General features: G+C 39.4%; 1 protein-coding gene across 3 annotated transcripts; it reads left to right on the plus strand.

Moving 5' to 3' along the window:
• The first annotated feature begins 1,761 nt into the window (after positions 1-1,761).
• Positions 1,762-23,292, plus strand: NMNAT3 (nicotinamide nucleotide adenylyltransferase 3). Of its 3 annotated transcripts, none has more exons than XM_010405410.4 (5): positions 1,762-2,068; positions 10,832-10,968; positions 16,890-17,073; positions 20,945-21,051; positions 22,378-23,292. In XM_010405410.4, exons 2-5 carry the CDS (start codon positions 10,860-10,862, stop codon positions 22,785-22,787), a joined length of 810 nt encoding a protein of 269 aa, XP_010403712.1. In that variant the 5' UTR covers positions 1,762-2,068; positions 10,832-10,859; the 3' UTR covers positions 22,788-23,292. The 3 variants fall into 3 exon arrangements, with proteins under 3 accessions (XP_010403712.1, XP_010403711.1, XP_010403713.1); XM_010405409.4 differs by lacking the exon at positions 1,762-2,068 and adding an exon at positions 2,135-2,221; XM_010405411.4 differs by lacking the exon at positions 1,762-2,068 and adding an exon at positions 2,330-2,368.
• Positions 23,293-23,332: the final 40 nt, after the last annotated feature.

Here is a 23,332-nt window from a genome sequence, read left to right on the forward strand (position 1 = left end):
AAGAGGGCTCAGTGGAGAACACAGCTTAGGATCACACCTACTGTTCTTATTTGTTACCATCACCAAATTATTCTCAGTTCTAAAGCATTTTATTTATTAAACAGTTTCTTAAAAACTGATGTGAAGTGGAAACCTTATGTTTAAAGACAGGAAGCCAGAAATGCTTATTACTACAACTGTGATTCAGTTTACAACAAAACTGGTGAAGGACAGAACTTCAGCCAGCACAGAACAGTTCCCACTGAGATCAGTGAAGCCACATCAATTTGTGCCTACTCAGCAGTTCATCCCTAGCTTTCAAACCTGATGCATGAGATTTAACCTTTGGATTGGTTGTCTTTCTGTAAATGAAGGACAATGTTTCCTTTTATAGGGAATCTTAAATATTGACAAAACACATAACAGTAATTCAAACTCTAGAAAGAGCACGTTTTGATCCTAGCTACTACTTTTCAGAAAAAAACTTTATATGTTTAGTAAGCCTGGTCAGCCAAAATAAGCGGTCCATTATGCACAAAATGTCAGTGTCATACAGTTTTTTAAAAGGGAGTTGGGGAATTATTGTTTCTACAAAGTTCTAGATCCTTTTGTAAGAATGATTATTTATACAGACACATTAGTTCATTTCAAAAATTGCCAGTCTGGCTTTTCATCATTATATAATCCCATAGCTTTTAAAAGTTGAGCACCTACAATCTGGACCACTTTATGTATAAGAAATTGCTTGTGTAGTCTTCATCCAACATTTTCCCTGTTTTAAACAATGACAAAAGTCACTCTGCCACTAACAATAATAGTTCCCTAATATCTCAAATTGCAAGTTGTAGTCTATGAAAAATAAAACTTCATGTGAACAGAGCAGGACCAAAGACAAGCATGGAAATGTCATGGAGAAATACACAGCCACACACAGGCAAACTATTTCAGCACTGTCCACACTGCCACTTTAATCCTTCTGAAGTTAAACCTCAAAAATGCATACTCTGCTCCCAGTCTGAAGCCAAAGCCCCACTGCCAAAACCATCTCTTGGCCAGCTTTCACCAAGGGCAATGAAAGGTCTGAAGTACATCTCATGGCCTCTGTGCAGGAGTGAAGCTTCATCGTTTACATGTGCATTTCACACAGTAAAGCTTAAAAATGCATTCCACAATCCTATTTATTTTTTACCATCATGTCGGACAAGAGGAACATTTGTGTTTCCCTACAACAGTATGAAAACCAGGATGTTTGTGGTAGACTCTAAACCTAACTGGTTACATTCTGACATCTCAAGAAACTGGATTTCATATGCCTAAGAATTAATGAAGCATATTATTTAAAACTCTCTGGACTCCACTTTTTGCAAAATCTATTTAACACACGTTTCATGACATTTGTTATTTCACAAAACATTCCATAGCTGACAAAGGAGATGACTTTGTGAGGCCATTCAACACAGAGAAAGCTGAGCTTCATGAAAGGAGTAAGATGAATGTGTCTTTACAAACACACCACATGAATCTGCTTGTAGATAGGGCCAGGGACTTATACATAAGGGAAGTAACAGAAGAAACTATCCGTTCTAAAAAACGTTACTAATTGGCACCGACTGTTGCTCAGCCAAGGCTGTGTTAAAATCCTGAACTCAGAGAAAAAGAACAAAGACTTAACAGAACTATGAACAGTGTTTTGTTACATAAAAGAAAAAAAAAGGGGGGGGGGGTGCATAGTAGAGGGGGACATAGAGTAGACGATTCGGGAAGTCTGTACCTTCCGAGTTCCTCGGCCAATGGGGAAAGGAAGAGGGTGATGTGGATGGGAAATTAGGATAAAGAGGGGCTGCGTCCCCTAACAGTTTCAGAGACCCCATGAGAAATGCCCCATGGCCTCTCCCTTTATTTCAGTGAAACGACAGGACTCCTCTGTCTCCTTTTTGGACAGAGACCTTTGCCACTGTGAATTCTTCCAGACATTCATAATTCCAAGCCTCGCAAGTCGACCTTCACCACGCTGTTAGCACATCCCCGACGCCGCAGGGCCCGTCTTTAATAACAGCAGGAAGCCGAAAGTTTGGGACGTCACCTTCAGGTAAGTAAAGGAGGCAACTCTGCCGCTGTGTAGCAGCGCTGGGGCAGGCCCAGCCGCGCGGTGCGGGCGGCGGAGCGGTGCCAGCCCCGAGCCAGCCCCGCCGAGCGGGGGAGCAGCGGCTGCCAACCGCCGGCAGCTCCCGCTTGTCCTGCGGTAAGGACGGAAGGACTGACTGACGGCCGGACGGGAGGAGGGGAGGAGCCGGCCGGATCCCGCCGGGAGTCGGGGAGCGGCTGCGGGCGCGGAGGGGAGCGGGCTCGGGCGGGCGGCGCGGAGCGGAGCGGGCGCTGCAGGCAGCGGGTAGGCCTCGAACCTCCGGCCGGGGCTGTCGGGCTCGCCACGCCACGTACTCGATAAACGCATATCCACGACCATATATATACATCCATATATATATATATATACCCACACACACACGTATATATGCGTGTGTGTGTATGTGTATTTAAAACACAGAGCTTTTTTCCCTTCTTCCCCCGCCGTTCCCGAACACCTCCCCAAATGCAGTGAGAGTTAAAGAGGACAACAGCATATACGGTTACTTTTCTTTTTTTTTTTTCAATCCATCTGGCTTTCACCGCGTAACTTACTCGTCTTTCTCCCCGGCTTTAAGAGGGTGCAACAGCTGCTGTTTGATTTTATAAACAATCCGTGATGTTTGTTTTCTTTAAGCTTTGCAGCAATATAATCAACGTGAGCATGAATTTTCCGGGCATGATTTGCTACTGAAATCTAGTTCCACTGTGTGGTTGTACTAGTGAACTGCCTTCGTGCCTTTAGCTTCAGAAATACGAATTTTAGCATTTAGCCTATCTATGATAACCTAATTAGCGTTTGGATGATCTAAAAGACCTTTAAGAAGTCCAGAGATGCCTGCGGGGAACACTGAGGACACAATAGATGACAGTCCTGTCAAAGGGGAATTTGAGCTTGTGCCTTTTAAAATAATTTAATGAGACAAATCGGATTTCATAGCAGTGATGGACTTAATTAATACAATGTTTCAGTTGGTACTGCTGCACCTGGAGCAGATGAGGGTGGCCAGGTGAAGCTGTTAAACCCCCACCTGCCTGCCCTGGCCACAGCAGGTGCCCTGAAGGAGAACTGCCTCAATCTCATGAGCCAACTTCACATCTGTATCCTTTCCCATCACATTGTTGATTTAGTGCAATTACCACTCAAATAGTTGTGTAGATGTCACTCTGCTCACCAAGCACTGTGCATTTTTCTGAACAATAACTAGCAGAAACTAAGAAATTAGCCATACAGCTTTACAAAGTATAGCGGAGAATTTCAAAAACATAAGAAATGTCATCCATCCCAGTGATCGGGCACAGGCAGTGGGAGGGGAGATGTGATTTAGGGACACTCACCTGTCTCTTAGCTTCCCCTGGTGTTCCTGCCACTAGCCACAACTGCTTCCTTAGGGACACCATATGTATTTGAATCCTCTCAGGTGCACTTTCGCTTCTTGTAAAATTTCTTGTTGCTTCCACTGGCTGCCCTATAAATCTGATATTGCAGGGAGAAGTTTTGCATTCAATTTAATCAGTGCCTTCATCATTCTCCAAAACTCACCTGTAGCTTCCCCCAGGCTCCTCCTCTCTGAACCAAACAGTCCAAGCCAATTGTTTTTGCCTCTCCTGGATAGTGGTAGCTCCATTCACTTGGCCTTTTGAACTGTCCTTCCTGAGCTGAGACCAGAACTGCTCATGGCAGTCAAGATCTGGTCCCATCCAGGATTTCTGTAGTGCTAAAGCGATACCCTGCGTGATGGGCTTGGTTCTTTCCCTCATAATGCCCAGCATTTTGTTGCCTTTTTGGTCTGCCATTGGAAAAAAGAGGAAGTGCAAAGTTTTGTAGCTGGTAAGACTGTATGGTTATTAATGTATATTTTAGTTGTCATAAGAATTTATAAACATTTAGGTGATAGTTGCAATGTGACTGCAGTTATCATTTCACTGTAGTTGTTTCAGAATCTCACTTTTTTTCTTTGATAACTAGAAAATCCTGCATAGGTAAAATGCTCTTACAGAGAAAGAAAAACATTTTGGACAATAGGGAGGCACATACCTGCTTGTATAAATTCTGAATTCTTTGATTATACAAGATGAAGCAAGTGGAGTTCTAAAGTGATCATTCAATTAAAACATAAAGATAAGCAGTGTGAACTCTTGAGCCTAGGAACCATTTACTTAAACTGCTCCATTGCTATGCAAAATCATCAGTCTTATTAGGAAAATCCATAGATTAGTACAAGAAATGCACATGACGCTTTGCATTTTGATGGCTTAAAAATTTAACTGCAAATACCTTCTGACTCCTAAATACACTACACTTTAGGGCACCTGGACACTACTGAATGGGTGCAGGAATGTTGTTTTAAAGAGCAGCTTTATGTATTCATTACTGACCTCAGCTGTCGAGTTGGAATTGTTGCCTCTGGAAGTAACTTATAGATGAAGTTTCAGAGGAAACTGAGACCTGTCCTGCACTTTACAAAGTGAGCAGTTCCATATATTGCAGAATTCCTTCTTGCTTCCTGGAGGTGGTCAGGTAAACCTTGAAGCATAGAAAGACAGCCTTCTTAGGCATGATTTAAATTTTTTTTTCTTTACTTTGCTAGAAGACCTGTTTTGTGTAGCTGTAGAGCCAGTGAGATGTTCACAATGGCAAATAGTTATCCCTTTTTTGAAACTCAAAAGTAAGCAGTGGGATTTTGGATGCTGATGCTTTAACTTCGGTCTTGCTGTGTGTTCTGGAAATCCTTACGCCCTGCTTGCTATATATGATTATTTTGCATCTGAATGTGCTGGAGTAGTACTTCTAGAGGTTTCATTAGTTTGCTGCCTTTTAAAACCAGCTTTATAAGAGCAGATTTTTGTGATTGAATGTGTTTTCTTTACCACTTAAATTTATCTTCCATTTGTGTGCGAGTTCTGAGATTTGCCTTAGGATATGCTAAGTATGTTTTGCTAGTTGAAAGAAAATTACAGAGATGTTGATAGACGAAAAATCACTCTGAATGGCTTCACAACAGGAACTCTTGAAGTTTTAGCAAGAGTTTGTTTTGACAGACAGGTTGGTGCTTTCACTAAATCAGCAGTTTGTTTGCTTAAAAAATAGGCTCCCAGAGTTGCAGTTCTGTGTGAATCCTCTTTTTCTGTAAATCAATATATTGTTCATTGTGGATGACTGACTCACACATGCAAACAGAAGGATGACTACTGGCTTTACTTAGAATAGTTTGGACAACTGTAGAAGAAGAAAAAGCTTATTTATTAGTGCGATATGGGCACAAAGAATAGGAAGGGAGTTGAGTGTCAGATGTTGAGTGATCACTAGCAATTATTGGAGAGGTAATCATAAGGGTCATACTGCAGGAAATACAGATACCAGGAGATGCCTGCATTCTGTTGAGCTTGTGGAAATGCTGCAAAACTGTGCAGGGAGTGCTGCTGTGTAAGGCCAGTGAGATCCTGCATCGTGAGGTGTTGGCCAGTCTGGCCCTTTTTGACTTGTTTTCTGCATGGTTCTGGGTTAGTGTAGTATCATTGGCCTTATAACCAGCTGAAACTGCTACAGAGCTCCGTGTCTAATTATTGTCAAGTGTTTTATGAGCAGTTAGAATGTAATTCATGCCTTTTTTACAAAATGGGATTATTTCATTATTTTCCCTAAGAATCCAGAAAAAAAAACGTTAAGGACATTATGCTGTGATTGTCTTTACATGTTTATTGTTTAAGGACAGCAGAACATCTGAAATAGCCTCAGAACATTTAGTAAATGCACAAATAGTGATGTTAAAAATATGGGATTTTTCTGTTGGTGTGCATGAATGATGGTTTGTGAATTTCATGTTGCCAAATTGTTGTATTCCTTGTTGCTGTTCAGGCAATGGGCAGCCTGTAAGCATGATTATTTTGCAGGATGATTAAGGATATTAATAAAATATAATATTCTTAAGAATACTAAGAAAAATATATAGGATATTATTGTGGGAGTATCTCGGTGGGTAATTTATTGTCTGGACTGTGGGACCAGACACTCTTGTGCCCCACTGTGTAATTCTAGCTATAAACTTGCAGCAATTGACAGGCTTAAGAAAATGTGTTGTTGAGTTGAATTCACAGGCACTGTTTTGTGTGTGTTGAGAATACAAACTTTTTAAGCTTGTGCTAAGGAATAATTCTGCTCAAATTTTTCAGAGTTCAAAATTGTCGAAGGCAATGCCATGTTCATTATTAACTGGAGATTCAATATTTGCATGTATTTCAGACTGCATGAGTCCTATGCTCAATTTATTATTTATATTTTTTGTGCTTTGTCAGCGTGTAGTTTTTGTGGTGAATCATCTTCTTTAGTGCCTTTCAACTGCCTATTCTCTGTAGCAGAAAGAGCAGAAAGAGTTGGGATTGGAAGCTGAAAACAGAGAACTAGATTTTATTCAGAAGAAAAAACTCATTACAAGTAAATGGAACTGTAGATCATATTTAGGTTGATTTTAGATATTTAACTGATAGAGAGGCTTTGTTGGTTCTCCTGTGAAAGGAAATTTCCCCACTGATACAGCCTGAAATAAAGGAATGGCAAGAGTAAAGTATTGTGCTGTGATTTGAAGGATTATAATCGGAGAGGAAGAGACACTTCTGCTGAGGCTGCTTTCTCTGTTAGCCACCAGGGCACTTGGAATTCAGGCCACAGGCAGTTTTCTCCGAGGTTATTTGTTCACAGATAACTTTTTGTTTAGCTGGAAAATTGCTGCCTTGGACAGAGAGGAAGAAGAAAAAGTGAGCACCCCAAAATTAAGCAGGTCTCTCTTAGGCAAAAGAACCCTGTGCATTGTTAAAGGCAGTATTTGGGGTGCTTTGAGCCATCTTCAGTGTTACCTGTGAAAAAGCCCAGATGATTTTTATAGGGTTGTATAAGTTGCTGTTCTAGTGAATACTGCAGTGAGCTTGCAGGGGATCAGATCTTGGGGTTTCTTTGAAGCTGCAATGGGACTTGTGTTCTCTGACTAAAAGTCTGGTGTGGGGATTGGCAGAAGCAACTTCATAGTTCTGATATGCTGAATCTGATAGAAAATCATGTATCCTGTCACGGCTCCCTGTGAAAGTCAAATAAATGGGGTGCATCTGAATCACTGGAATTTAATAATAATATGACTCACCATGTGGCCCTGAAAAAACTGTTTTAGAGGGGTAGAGCATCATATTGGGCTGTGTGTAATATATATGTGCTCCTTGCAAAGTCTTTTTTGGCTGGAGTGAGTAACTTTTTGATGAGTAAATAAAATACTGCTCCAGATAATACATTTTTCATTTTCCCTCACCCAGGTATAGTATGTTCATTATTAAAGTGAAGGTGGGGATATACAGGTAAATATTTGTCACTGTTGTGGAGGATTGGTTTTTGGTGACAGCAAATGCTGGGAAATTACTGACTGGAGTAACTTCTCTTACACAGCAATGAGAAACTCTCATATCCAATCGTATTTTTAAGGGATATTTCTGTACTGTGGTTTGCTATGATTTGGGTCAGCTACTAAATGTAGTTCTATTTCCTGACTTTAAAGATCTGTCTCGCAACTATAATATTCTTAGTGTCACTTGGCATAACTCAGCTGGACTTGGTGCATCTACATGAATTTATATGAGGTAATGATGTGGCCCAGTAAAAGAAAGGAATTGGGCAGCTTTGAACTTGCTCAAATCTAAATTTCATCTAAATTAATCTAGATTCACCCTCACAGGAGGAGATAACACTTTAATCCTGTGCTAGGATTTGGTTTATTTCTGCTTTTTGCAGAAATTTTCCCTTAAGGGTGAGTGCCTCATAGCATGCACGTATCAGTGTCTTGTTCTCCAGTTTACTAATTTAACAGCTCATGAATCAGACTGTGCTGCTCAGCACTCCATGCTGCTGCTGATAATTAATCAGATACAGCTCTAATTACTGACTTTCAGCAGAACTTAACTGTGGTCATCTGTAACGTCATCTGTTATTGACATATTGTAGGAATATAAGCACCAGAAAAAGAACTTGCAGGAATTTTCTAGTGAAAATCATAATGATTTCTCCATCATTAAACCTTTCTTTATATAGCTTAAGTGTGGCCTACTCATTTGGAGGTGACTGCCCTTTTCTGTATTGCCACACGATGTCCCCTGTTGTTGGAAGCTTCCCAAACTGCAGACTGGCATTTCTAGGAAGACACTGCTTGGCCAGGGCTGCTGGTACACAGGCCCAGAGCAGGGCACAGAGACTCTGTGTCCAGTGTTTGATTTCTCAAGAGACCTTAGCTGAAAAATCAGTTAACTCTCTTTTTTTTTCTGTTGAGTGGTCTAATGATTTAAAACCCCTTAGGTAATTAATACTAGCTGAGATAGCAACTGAATCAGAAAGTTTTGTTTCAAATACTAAACGTTGTCCTAGACCTGTTGAATAGGTGTAGGGTGCACTATAGCTGGGGATAGTAAAAATGAAAGCACTGATTCTTGTTTTTTAAATATATATATATATATATATATATAGGGTGTTTGTGAGTTTATAGATGTATAATATTTTGTGAAATGTTTTTTCATTACATGTTTATTTACTATTAGTACAATATTGGTTTGTTGTGGGGTTTTTTCTGTTTTCTTTTTTCTTTTTTTTTCTTTTTTGCTGTTGTTGGTTTGATTTTTGAGTTTCCATTATCAGTACTGTCAAGTTACCGCTAAAAATTACAGGTTGAAATCTTTCCCTGGAGTTTTCAGGGTATAAATGAGTAAGAGCTGTGATCAAACTGTCCAACACCTTTGTTTCAGGCAAGAAATAGAGTAATCTATAGAAGTAAAAGCAAAGCAAAAGAAAGCATTCAGTTGAGAAGGCAAATAAAAGAACAGCTATGGAAATACAAACTGCACTTCATCAGAACAGGAGAGAGCACAGGAGAGCTGTGCAGATGAGAGAGCTCCCATTCAGATGCTGATGTTTTGCTCAGTTTCAAGGCAGAAACACCTTTCCCCATACAATGGAGATACATTTCCAGAATTGCTGATATGGAACAAAAGAATATTTTTTGTTCATTCTGAATAAAGAACCTGTAGATTTTGGATACAGTTTTCACGAATGAGTTTTTGTTTCTACACAGTGACAGTAAACGAGAGGAGAGAGCAGGGTGCTGTGAAAGGAGCTTCCTACAGCTGCTCCCATCATAGACCATAAAACTGTTGCTAACCTTCAATGGCTCTACAGCTTTTCTCCCCAGTGTATCTCCCCTGGTATGATGGATGATATGAAAAATGAGGAAAGTAAAAGAAAAACGTTATAAAACAATCGTTATATTCTGTACTAGATGCTGAAGGTACAGATAGCAATTAGTGCTTCAAAGAATTTTCTCAGTAAAAAGTTTCCAAGTCACAAATGATAATATTAACACTTGTTGCTTGGTGCACTGAGTGCTGTTCCATGGTACAGTCCCAGTCTTCCGGTTGTAAATCCTCCATAGATGAACTGATAGTGTTGGCAGGTATAAAACATCAACTTGACATTGATTTAACCATTATTATTAATTTTTCTAAGTCAGAGAAGGGGGGGGTGGGAAGGGACTATAAGAACGGGGAACAGTAAGAGGTAGGCTCTGAGCTGCAGGGCTTTGGTGCAGTGCAGATGGAGAATGAGATTTGGCTAATCAGAGCACACAATCTGTACTGGGTTTGTCTGTTGTCCCAAGACTGAGTTCTGAAGTTTGGGATGCAAGTATCTTCTGCAGGAAGACTGTTCCATTTGATGGAGAGGGCTGAAGTCCAGGGGAAGGGAGGAGAGTGGTTGTATGATACATAGGTGGGAGCAATGTAGAGATTTCAAATTCTAGGAAAATACTTTGGATTTGCAGACGTGTCTGTGGGACACAGTTGTTTTTATCATGCCAGTTATATTCTGGATTAATTTTAAAAAGAGTTATGCAAGTAAATAGCTCCAAGCACAGTGGATTTAAACTGATTTCTGCTACATTTTTAGTAGATGACTGGTAGTTTAAATTATATAAGGGTTATTTGTAAACACGCCTGCAAGGCTCCTAACAGCATTGCTCCCTACCCATTCATCCTATCCACAGCTTTTTAATGGCCCTGGGGTTTTCCTGAAGCAGCTGTACTTCCTCCTCCCTGTTGTTCCCTGTTGTTGGTCCACTGTCTATTGCTCTGCAGTCCAGCTAAGGAACCACACAGGCAAATGCTGATGATCTGGCTGGAAGTATTTGCCAGCTGGCTGCCTGCCCAGCTCTAAGGAAGTTGGACCTGTAGAATTGGGTGTTGCATGTGAGGTTTTGTCACGTGTTACAAAGGTTCATTGTAAGAAGTTACTTTAAAAAAAAAAAATAGAATCTGCTTTTGTAGCAGGCCTACAGGTCCCAACGTTATCAATGGACAGGAAGACAGAACAAAACCTTGTTCTCCAATAAAAGCAGGTTAAAAATAAAAAAAAAAGTTAAAATCTGTCCGGTTTTAATACTAGTGAGAATAGGAATTTTTAGAAGTATGGTCTAGCCATGTATGTGTGTGGGGAAACAGAATGTTATTGGTGTTCTCCTAATGAATAGCCAAGAACAGCTGTGTTCCTGAGCAGGCAGTTGCTGAATGCTGTGACACGACTGATCTCTGCATACTCCACTGGTGCTCCAGGAACACCCAGTTCTGGAAACGGTGGTCCCTTTAGTTCAGGAACAAAGGGCAGACTGCTCTTTCTCAACTTTCTTTTATTTTAATTTCTTTTCTTCAGGGAGGAGTTGTAATGTTTTGCTGTCAGAATGAAGAGCAGGATCCCTGTCATCCTTCTGGCCTGTGGCTCCTTTAACCCCACCACCAACATGCACATGCGTTTATTTGAGCTGGCCAGAGACCACCTGCACCAAACAGGTCAGTGAGGGGCTGTGAGCATCACACACACAAAGGGGTGTGCTGGGAAAAGCAAGAAAGAGTTCTAATATTCACTTAGATAAGCTCTTACTTTACAGCTGGGTTAATTTTAGTATTCTTTACTGATATTAATGTAAAGCTTTTGGGGTATATTCAATACAGGAAGTCTGGCATTACTGCAGTGTATGAGCAAGTATAATGAGTGTTCATGCAAAGAGAATAAAAGTTGTATCAGCAGTTTTAGGATCCTATTCATGGCACTGGCTGAACCTTGTGAAATAATATGGTTAATAATTTTGAAACTTAGGAAAATCATTTATGTTCCAATTTCATGCTTTTATGATGCAATGTGTTTTAATATGAAGAAGAGTTCCAGGTAGCAGTTTTGACAGCTGGGGGAAACTGGAGAAAAGATGAAACGTTAATTATTCATTATCTGTCTTCACTAAGAGGCACTTTATCTATCCTAGAAAAAGATCAGAAAAGTGAGATGTCATGAGGCTAAAATGTTTTGGCAACAAAAGAGCAAGGTGGGTAACATCAGGAATTTAAGAAAGAATTAGAAATGCTACTGGAAAGCCTGGAACTCTAAGCTTGATCAGTTCCTTAGTTGTTCAGGGATTTATTTTTTATTTTCTTCATCTGGCAGCTAAAACATGCGCCTATGTTTCTGGAAGTGGTTGGGAGGGAATCATTGTTTATTGGAATCTGACAGAGAAGTTCCTAGGGAGGTAGTTCAGTAGGAACCTGAATAGCAAATAATAGTAAAAGGAATTTGACTGTCAAATTGAGCAGGGGCAAAGAACCTGGTAACCCACTGATACCATTGTGCTACATACTCAGAATATACAGTGAGAATAGTTTGACTGTCATGAGGAGGAATTACAGAGCTGGCTCTGAGGGCAGCCTCTACAAGTTTCCGTTGTCCTATAACTAAAATTATTTTGTTGCTCCTGCAGGACTGGAAATAAAGGGTTGAAAAGAGATTTTAATTTACTTTTTTCATTGTAGTTTTAGAACTGATTCTGCTCCCTGGGTAAGCAAAGAGTAGAAAGGTAATATGAGACCAACTGGTAATTCTGTTTAAGTCATAAATTACAGTCCAGTAACATTTCTTTGCCTTGAAAGAAGGACTGAACTGGGAAATGAATTATTATTCTGTCTGAATCAATTTGATGTCTGGCCTGCTCCAGGGTCAGTATAGAAAGACTCCACCCCTTACTCAGGGCAGTTTGCTTAAAGTCTAGTAAAAATGATATTAATAATGAAATTTTGGGAAGTTGAAATGCAAATTGTGCATTATATTACACCTAATGTCAATGCCTAGTTCTGGGTAGGGTGTGATTTGCCTTTCAGCTTCTTATTTTAGTTTGTGAAGCCTTACTAGTGCAAGTGCTTTATGCATTAAAGAATCCTTCTTTGGTGTCTGGGTTGTCTATAGCGCTGTCTTTGCACTTTCTGAATGCTTAACCCAGGATGGCTGCAAAGCAAGAACCTTCAGTGTGTTTGCAGAAGCTTTACCCATGCCAAGCAGGGGCGGCTTTATCTGAAGTAACTCTAAGTGCAGGTATATGTTTGTATGGGTGGATACACAAATCCCATATATGGCCCTTCCTGCGACAGGGAAGATAGTTTCTCAAGCAGAAGGGGTTGGCAACATGCTATAAAAATGACTGATTCTGGATGCCTGTTTTATAGCAGAACCATTCCTACCCAGGATTAATTGGTCATTCTCTCATGATTTTAGCCCTGTTTCTACTTCTGAGGTTACGCAGGGAAAGAGGGGAGAAATTGGAGCTTATTTGCTGAGAAGAAGCAGTAGCTGCAGCCTGGGAGCTGATGGAGGGGCTGGATAACAGTGGTTATACAAGACTTGTCTGACTTGAGGTAGCAGTCAGTGATTCCCTTCTCAGAACAGTGCATTTTGGAGCTGACATCCACCCTGGATGCCTGAAATGAGCGAGGAATTAATTAGTGTGAGGGGCATGTTTCCTAGGCTTGAGAATGGCTTCATTCTGCTGCTACTTCACTAGTGATGCTCCATCACAAATCAGGCTGAAATGATGAGTTGAGCAATAGCTTGGCTGGAGTTCACTCCAGTCACCAACCCTGGAAGTGTTCCAAAGATGTGTGGATATGGCACCTGGGGACATGTTTTAGTGCTGGGTTACTGGTTGGACTCAGTGATCTTACAGAGCTTTACCAACCTTAACAATTCTAGGATTCTGTGACTTCAGAGTCAGGTTTCACTGTCGTGAATGTCATGACTATCCCTGATGGGCATCCTGACTGACATCTCCAGTAATTCTGTCTGCCAGCTTTTTGTACATCACTTCAGTTTCAAATGCTGCCTAATCTTATTTTTCATACATCCCTATTTTAAGTAAGACATTTTATTGGGTTTCTACTACTTTAAGTGCAGTTTCATGGTCATATCAAGTAATTAATCCTTTTTCTGTTAATATCAGCCAATAAATCTTGTCATGCTGCCTTTTAAATACAACACACATAGCTGTGTGTGCCTGAATGACTCAAATCATTCTCTTTATCTGGATTTTCTGTCTACTCATGTGAATTTGGCACTTTACACATCCTCACACATAGCTAAAATTTTCTGAGATTCAATCCTTGTTTTAAAAATTTTTTGAAGTTTTTTGAACCTTGTGGTGACTGTGGCAGATGCCTTTACAGTTTGTTAATACCTCTCAGGTGCTTTTACTTCCCTCTGACTGTATTCCTCATTTGACCATAAAGACCAAAGAAATAGTACTAGAATCAATCTATCTTAGATATTTTTAATCTTGTTTCCCAAGTGCTTCCAGAGGATATTTACATCACCAAGTTTCCAGGTAAGACCAAAAAGGATAGAGGGCAAAGGAGGAGGGTGTGAAAGACATGTTTCTATCTGTGGCAAGACAAATGCAAGGGGAAGGTGAAGGATAATGAGTTATTATCTTATGAAAACTGGGGGAAAATGTGACACTGTTAATGGGTTGTGTCAAATGCAGTTCTGGTCAGCAGAGCTGAGAAGGAATAATTATGCATAATACTTATTTAGCCGCATGTTGGGAAAGGAATGAAATCAAGCAGCACTCGGGCACTAGGTCTAGGTTGCACTAGGTTGCTGCTGCTCTGGACATGGTGGAAGGAAGACCACTGAGGTTATTCCTGTTTGCTGGGTAGGGTAACACCAGAAAGCTGCAGAGCTTCTGTTGGGTATTTTCCTGTGACACTGAGAGGAAGATGAGTAGTGGGGGAGAGTTCAATGTATGGAGGTGTTTAATTTATTTGGTTTTCTGTAGTGGTTACTTATTTCTATTATTTACCTCTGGTATAATTTCTCCCAGTGAATTCCAGACTTACTACCAGAAGAAATTAATCTTTAGAAGCCCCACCAAAATACACAAACAACTGTGTATGAAATTGGCATTTGATAAATTTGCCTTAGTATTAGTAAGCTAATTAAGCATTACAATTTGTGTTAGTGTTTGTGACAATTTTCAGTGACACCTTTATAACAGAAAACTAAATACCTATTTTCCATAATAATCTACTTTAACATGTTTGAGGGACAGTCTTTGTTTCACTACTTTCATTATATTTAGTTTCCTAAACATAACCAGTTCTCCTAAACAGTCCTTAGAGAATATAAGTTCATAGCAAGAGGAACTTCTTTCCTGCTTTTGGTAGGTATATTTTGAAAAGCAAAGCCACTTAAGGGCCTGGAGGATTTTTCAACATATTTAGAACAAACAATAATAACATACTTCATGATGAAAACAAATAGAATTCCAGAGAAATAGAATTTGAAGATCATTCTGGACCAAGGAAGGTTTGAAGTAATCTGTAATAATTTATGGGGGAGAGAAGAGAGTTGCAGTGGACATTCAGAAAAGCCCAAGGAGACAGAATTTAATGATTTCCTCTTCGCATGCCTGCCAAAATTGGGGGATATATTTAAATAGATGAACTTTTAAATTACTGAATAGGAAACAAGTTATTTAGAGCCAGTAATAAAATTATTTCCTAGATTTTGACAGCTAAAGCTTGTATTTTTATGTGGACGGCTCTCATGTGCATCCTGTGTGCATAGTGCTGGGTTACTCAGTTGTGAATCTTCTCAAACCATTTCTGTGTTTGACTGTCTGAAGGTGTTACCAACCTTGATTTTTCTCTTCCAGTTGGTTTCTTTTCTGCTTTGGAGCAAGCTGATACAGCATCAGAAGCTCTGATGTCATCCCATTTATGCAGCTCTAGGCCAGACTAGAGACTGAAATCTTTTCATCTCACAAGGATATGGCAGACCCATATCATTCTTGGCTAGCATGATCTCATAGAAATATGATTTTTCATTTAATATATTCAGTTGAGATATAAGGGAACAACTTATATCTGTAGAAACTTAAAGAAACTGAAATGTGGAAACTAAAGTCATAGCATAGGAGAAACCTTTCAATAAGGTTAACGTAGTAGTGAATTCAAGGTGCAGTTTCCTTCCCTTTAAACAAGAAATTAATTCAAACTGTAATTTCTTTCCCTTTAAATGACAATTTGTTATAGCACTGTATAATACCAGAGTATGAGAGAATAATTGTTGTTCATAAATCAAGTGAAATTATTTCCAGTTTCAGATCAAGAGATGGACTTAATTATATACACATCTTTGCATGTTTCTGGAAAATTTTATCTTGCTCATTTTGCCTGTAATGGGAATATTTTAAAATAGAGGATGGTTTGAACTGCCATCTTAAGAGGATGTAAATCTCATTGACTCTTAATGCTGGTTTTTTTAAGTCTGATTCTATGAAGTTCTTTTGAAAATTTTATTACTTTAAAATAAATGTGACATTACTAGACTGTCATGTTAGAATATTAAATTGTCATGTGCCAGTATCAGAAATATCAGGAATATTATTTTCCTTACAAAGCAATAAAGGTAGCATGCTGAATTGAAGTTTCTTTGTTAAAATAATTGAATTAGAAAAAAGGAAGAGGATGTTTTTACTTTTCAGTATCATATTTATCATAGTTATTTAATTGCATGTGTTACATTAGAAATAATTTTGTTCATTTCTGTTCAGTTGAAACACTCTTTCTCTCCTCTCAATTTCTTGAGCGTTGCAGCTTATTGTGGTGCTTAATTTTTGTTTCCTGATTTGAGGCCAGAACTGCAAAATCTAACAAGAGTCTGTTGTGTTAATGATTACATTATGTTACAGGGGTAGAAAACTAGGGGCATATGTTCAAATGTATTTAACATGATCAGCCAGATAGAAAGGCATTTAGTGGCTGCTAGGCTGATGTTTGGAGCACAGTGCTCTAAGTCTCATTTTAGACTCCATTAGCCCCATCACTGTGCTTGAATCTTCTGATTTGTCTGAATCACATTAATCATAGCTGCATTACACACAGTAATATGTTGTAATTCTTGCTTTAACACAAAGAAGAGGCACAGTGATTCTGATAAATAACAATGATCAGATCTTTAAGAACAAAGTAGTGGTCAATTAAGTCACTCTTTGCTCTGGCTGTATCAAAGCTTGTACTAACTGGACTATGAAACTTATATCTAACAATTTTGATAGTTTGCAACATAAATTATGACTATGGCTACCTGGTTTAAAATTGTCTGTTTACCCAGCTTTCCTTTTTGGGTCCTGTGTTAGCATAAACATGATAGTAATTGTGAGCAGTTCACAGGGGAAGAAAACGTTTGCATTTTAATTTTGTAATTGCTGGGAATGGATTAAAAACAATACCAAATCAAGTTGTTTGTAGCATCAACTTTGAAGTTCACCATGGAAGTTATCCTTTGAAGAGATTGGGCTAGGTGAGCTCCCAAGGCCCTGTCCACCCTAAATTTTCAAGATTCTGTGAAGAGGACGTAATATTCTTTTTTTTCTTTTCTTTTTTTCTCAAAGGAAGATACCGGGTGATTGAAGGCATAATGTCTCCTGTCAATGATAACTATGGGAAGAAAGGCTTGGTTTCAGCAAGGCACCGGGTAGCGATGGCTAAACTGGCACTAGAGACATCTGACTGGATCCGGGTGGATCCCTGGGAGAGTGAGCAGGAGACATGGACAGAGACAGTAAAAGTATTAAGGTGATTACGTTATCTTTTTCCTGTCCTTATGAAATTACTGACTGCCAGAAATCTGCCAGGCTGCCATGTCAATACACAGAACTTGCTCCTCTAAAACATGCAAACAAGTCAGGATTCCCCACCAGGAATCTTTCATTTGCTTTCCTCAGACCTATGTAATAACCACAGTACTGCACAAGTGTCCTTCAAGTAGTTGGATGCATGTGGAAAGCCTCTGAAAAATTATGGCCAGTGCTGGGTTCTGCAGGAAAAGTTCTTGGCTCTCATGTTACCTTTCTTGGGTTTAAGTCTCTAAGAAGGTAATAGAGAGATTGTAATCAGAAAGTAAGAGAGTTTATAAATTACTTCGTTCTTCAAGAGTATCTCTGTTCCAGATTAGCTATGTTAGCACTATTATGCCTCCAGGTTTATCTGTTCACACATCCTTGTATAGTTTTTTTATTAACTCTAATGGTAAGGTAAACCCAGGCCCATAACTGCTGATGTTTTCTTCTAAGTCTCAGTTTGCTGTGGTTCTGTGCTGGGAGGAGAAATTAAACAAGTTGTCCAAAACCTGATGCAAGGACCTTGAAACCTGTCTTTTCCATATGGTAATAAATGCATTATGGAGCATAATAATTTATTATGGAGGGTATGAAAACACAAACTTCTTGTGCTAACTGCTCTTCGGAAAAGGTGCTACAGAAGGTAACAGATACCATTAAACTGAAAGACTCAATGGAAGTCTACAGACAATAATGTGCTGTAAGAGCTATCACTGATTCTTCATTTTTCTAGCTTACTTTCTAAGTGGAAACAGGTGTTCAGGGCTCTAAATTGTGCCTTCCAACAGCTGCCCCAAAAGCTCTTGTGGCTCTGTGTGAAAGCAGTTAAAAGCCTGACCTGTTACTTTACAAAAGCATCCATAAGAATTCACTACAGACTTACAAGACAACTGGTGGAGCCTTTTAGATCTGCTTTTATTTGCTTCACTGAGGGAACACAGACATCCACTTGCTCCTTTTGCCCCTTCCCTCTAGGCAGCAGAACAGGATCAGGCTGGGAGGTCTTCTGTCTTTGCAGAAAACTGTTCTTTCTCTAGTCATAACTGTATGTCCCAGTGTGAGAAGTCACCAAGTACTGTCCTACAGTATTGCCTGGGTATGGGGCTTTTGTCCTAAACTTCAATTCAGTCAAACTGCTTTCCTCCAGAGAAGCAGTCCCAAATGTTAGAGATCAGGTGATCCTACTTGGATCTTGCACAGCTCCAACTGAAGTGAGTACTGCTTGCAAGATGGGGTTTGTAAGATATAAATCCACTTCAGAGTTCTTTAGGACAAGAGGTCCAGTAAATCAAACCTGTATGTGTAATTTTCTGCTCATGCAAAGTAGTATGAATGTGGTATGAACATTTGCCTAGAAAGTGAACCTCTAGTTTTATTAGTAAATTCACAAAATGTTAAAATGGCTGCTTGTTAAGGAGAGAAATGAGCTTAAATCTTTTTTTTTCCACAAATGTTGGCCTGTATTAATGAGCTGAACCAGTGCCATAATCTAATGCTGAGCCTTATCCCTTGAATGGGGAAGCAGGATTCTGATGAAATGTAGGTGTTTGTGCTCTGTGTTGTATTTTAAGTGTCACAGGTGAAAAAATAAGAGCAAAAAGAGCTGGCTTTTTACTAAGTATAAACAGGCAATGATTTATCGTAGAGTTGTTCTTCACATGCTTTCAAAGTTAATCTATAGGTTCTTCCCTCCTCAAAAAACTGAGGACTAACTGCTGCCTTCATTATAAGCTCCCTCAGGTAGGAAACTTCAGTACCTATAGAAAGAGATTTTCCTATTGCATGGCAGAGGTAGAAATCATTATTGTACCTAAATGTCTCTTCTTATCAGTATTTTGAGTTGTACACTTAACTGCACTAGAACGTTTTGTCCTGAAACACATGAATGGCCTTTTCCTACAGTACTTGTTTTAACTGAGTGCGATAAAAATGTCACATTTCATCAAAATCTCTGGATTTTGCAGAGGATCCCAAGTAGCTGTGACATAAAAGAATCTTAAGAAGCAAAGCTCATATCCCGCTTATGGCAGTGCTATTAAATGAGTATGGAAATCTTGGAGACTATCCCCAGGCTTTTTTTAGAGAGGAGGCAACGTAATAGAGCTGTTATTCACTTACCTGCTTTTGTGAGTATTCTTCCTAGACAAGGAAACAGTATTGTCAGTAAGCAAGACTGCATTCATCGCTCTTGTGGATTTGATTGGCATGCAGCTATACTACAGAGCAGTTAAAAATTGGCAAAGATCTGCATTACCCAGCTTTTGTTGAGTTGTGCTTGTGCTTGAGTTCTATAGTTACTCAAAGCTTCATACACCATGCAGAAAACACTTAAGCTGGCAGATGGGTTTGTCCTTTTTGGTGTCTCTAAAGTCATGTAACCCCCTCCCCCCCCCCTCCAGCCCTTGAACTGCTGAGCAGACCTGGGGCAGCTCAGTTTTTGCAGTGTTTGTAATGTTAGTCCTGCAGTGAGCTCTTTGCCAAGCGTTCTTATTTTTGACTCATGGCCCAAGAATGTCAGACCACGACACACAGTCAGTGTACTTGACTATACATAGCAGCAGCCTGTTTACAGCAAGATAGGATTAAAATTAGAAGTGTGGGAAGGCGCAGACCAAACTATTGGTACGTGCTCTCTACTGCCACATGTCCCTCACCTCTTGGCTGTGCAGTTTCTTTGGCCAATGGCTGAGCAGCAGAAATCACTGGAGGTTGCTTTGCAGCCTGTCTGGGTGTAGTTTCTTTACACATGTGCAACTTAATCCTGTAGCTAAAGTATTTGCATGATTTGAAGAGTGTACTTTTAAATCCCTAACCTGTAAATTCCTTCTGTACAGCAGACATTCAAAAGGTCAGCTAGGGCTTTGTACGTGCACTGAATTAAGACTGTTCCTTGGAACTCAGAATCTTTGCATTGCTGCAGTTGTATAAGAGCTGATGGTCACTGTAGCTCCATATGTGTTACACAGAAATTGGACACAGACTTGATTCTGTGTCTGCTTGTCCTGTCAAACCAGGAGCTTGTTTCCTGAAACAATTTTGGCTTGTGCAGATATGAACAGTGCTTAAGCCTGGCTCGGGATGGTGCAAAGCAGGGACTATTCTAAACAAGCAAGGCTGTGCTGATTTGGAAGGAAAAGGTGACTGCCATGAGGTAGCAATACCAGTATTGCAGGGGGGCACCAGGGATCAGGAGCGGTGAAAAAATAAAGTAGCAGAAACCTGGAAAAACTGAAAAAGGGATCCTTGCCTGCCTTCCTGGATCTGAATTCAGTAAAAATACAAACACAGAAGATGTGAAAAATCTTAGGAGAATTTTTAGTTTCTCGGAATTGTGATTCTTTTAATTAAAATGAATGGGAAAACAGCAGGGTAAAAACTCGGGGAACATATTTTTATGGAGAAGAGGAGAAGAGAGGACAAGAATGGCTTCTACTCAAAACAGAGCACACGTTATAAAAACACTATCATGAGAGGTTGTATTTAGTCAAGAAATCACAGCTAGTGATTGAAGTGAGATTTTAGTCCTGTTTTAGGCAAAAAACCTCCACTATGCTTTAAATGTAGTAGCTGCCAAAATTGCTGTAGAATTTCAAAAAGGATTTTCAAACCAAGATGCCATTAAGGAGATTGCTTGTGAATTCCACAAAATGTAACTACATTGATACTAATCTCATGACAGAACAAATGTGCCAAATTCTTAACAAATGGTATTCAAATCCAACGTGCATAAAAGTAGACCCTATTCTTGAATGGGAAAGTGCCAGGTAATCGCTTTGTTGCATCTCTGAGAGGATTACCTCACACAGAAGCCTTTATTTTAAATGCAGGCACCATTATAATGAATCGCTCAGAGTGTTCCAGTCCAAGGAGTTCATGAGAAACAAACATCCCACAGAAAGGTCTACGGGAGAGTCCCTTTCTTGCCAGCAACCAGGTTGGTTCATGACTGTAAACATGATGCTGTGTTTAGCATTAAAAACAGTACAGCTTTACCAGATCAGCAGTGAAAAAATTGAACATAGTAGCTGGTGAGTTTTGAGGGTTGAAGCTGCCTGCCAAAACCAAGCCATGCCAAATGCCAACGTAACTCCTGGGGCAGTTGTTTTGTAGTAACTCCCACACAGATAGGAGACCTTGGAGTTGTATGAATTCTTGGTTTTATAAGCATCTCTTTAGCTATGTCAGATTTATGTTGTGGTCCTGCTTGTTCTGCAAAGCATGAAATATATGAATAAAAAATATGAAAAATACAGGGAGTACTTAGAATTCTACTTCTAGTATTAGACAGTGGACAAAGTGTATGGATACTGCAGCTGTGATGCTGACATGTTGATGTTTGCTGCCTTTCTGGCCAGAAAAGCTCCTGTTGGCAGTAGAAGCATGGCAGGCTCTGGAAACGATGTCAGTTTTCAGTTTCCTATCTAATCATATTCCCTAGTCCTATGACTGGCTAGGATGCTGCTGGATTTTTGATACGCTGCCTTTTTCCTCTAGTATTATAGCATCTCTTGGACATGAATAATACATTTCAGTTGTTCCTGGTTGTTGATGAGTTGTACCTTTACAGTTGGTAGGGGAAGGAAGTTATGCTTTTCATGCATCATCACTGGAACATTTCTTACTTTCTGAATGTCTCCTTTAAGATGTTTGTGGAAGACTTTCAGATGTGCTAACCATCAAATAAGTGTAAAGGGAAGGCAATACCTCCATCCTTCCCCTTCATTTCACAGGAATACAAGGCTGTGAAAATACCTGGTCAATGTTTGTGCAATGCTCAGATGGAAAAATGATGAGTGCTACAGAAGAAGTTTGAGGAAAGAGTTCTGCGCTGGGGCTTAGGCAGTGAACAGCAAATAAGAAATAGAGAAAATAAAGAACAGCAGGGCAGGATGGGGTGGAGTAGCCAGGTTCAACCAAGTCTAATCTTTGTGCTAAAGTATTTCTCTTTATTTGCTTCTTCCCCCTTTTGGATTGCTTGAGTGGAGTAAAAATTCTCCTTTAACTGTGTAGAGATAATATTCAATATGCCTTGAGTGATGAAGTAGGTGATAAAGTAAGTAATTGTGACCAGACACATAAAAACCTAAACTGAATTTTTCTTGCAACCTTCTGCAAAAAAGCCTAGAGTAAAGGTAGATGATTTTAAAAATAAATTTAAAAAAAAAATTTTAAACTGACAAGTTCAAACCAATTTTAAGTATAAACTTCCTAGGAGACTGGAAAAGGATAAGACATCTCTTATTTCCTTTTGTCTTTCCAGTTCTACCAGAATTAAAGCTACTCTGTGGGGCTGATTTTCTGCAGACATTTAAGACACCCAATCTTTGGAAGGAAGAAGACATCAAAGAAATAGTGGAAAAGTTCGGTTTGGTGTGTATTAGCCGGGCTGGCTCTGATCCATCTCAGTATATCCAGGAATCGGACCTTTTAACGAAATTTCAGCACAATATTTTTCTAGTGAAAGAGTGGATTCAGAATGAAATCAGTGCAACACAGATACGCTCTGCCTTGTGCAGAGGACAGAGCGTGAAATATCTCATACCAGACTCTGTTATTGCCTACATTGCACACCACAATATCTACACAGAAGAGAGCGAGCGCAAGAATGAAGGGGACTTCCTTCAGCCTCTCAAGCTGCATAACACAACAATAAATCCTCTGAGTGACTGATTTCTGCAGTGTGTGCCAAGTCAGACCAGGAGTTTTTTCATGTAAATTTCTTGAGAAAGTTGTTTTTACTTAATAATGAAGGGAAAGTCCAAAATTTCTTGAAATCATGTGGTGTTTTAAATCCATGAATGTGTGTGGTAGTGCTCAAGAAAATTGGGATGCTCAGCTGCATAGGTTAAAATATACAAAGAAAAGCTTCCTTGTGAAAATAAAAGAAAGGAGATCTTTACAATAAATATTCTTAAGACTTCAATATTTTCAATAAGTCAATAAATATGACTTAAGGGTCAAACACAGCACTTTCCTAACTTGTAATTCTGTAATCCTTACTGTTCTAAAACAGCAAAATACAATGAATCATAACTTGAGAGAGAGAGCGATATGTTTAAATATACATTGCTTCTAAAATTTGACATTATAAGATCCTGAATAACTTTTTTGATTTTTGGCAATTTGGACAAGAGCTGGAAATAAATCTTCTTTCATGCAAGTACTTAAAAATGCACGTGCTACTTATACTGCTTCTAAGCCTCTGGGTTTTCAAA

Source organism: Corvus cornix, chromosome 9 (assembly GCF_000738735.6).
Source record: "Corvus cornix cornix isolate S_Up_H32 chromosome 9, ASM73873v5, whole genome shotgun sequence".
NCBI lineage: Eukaryota > Metazoa > Chordata > Aves > Passeriformes > Corvidae > Corvus > Corvus cornix.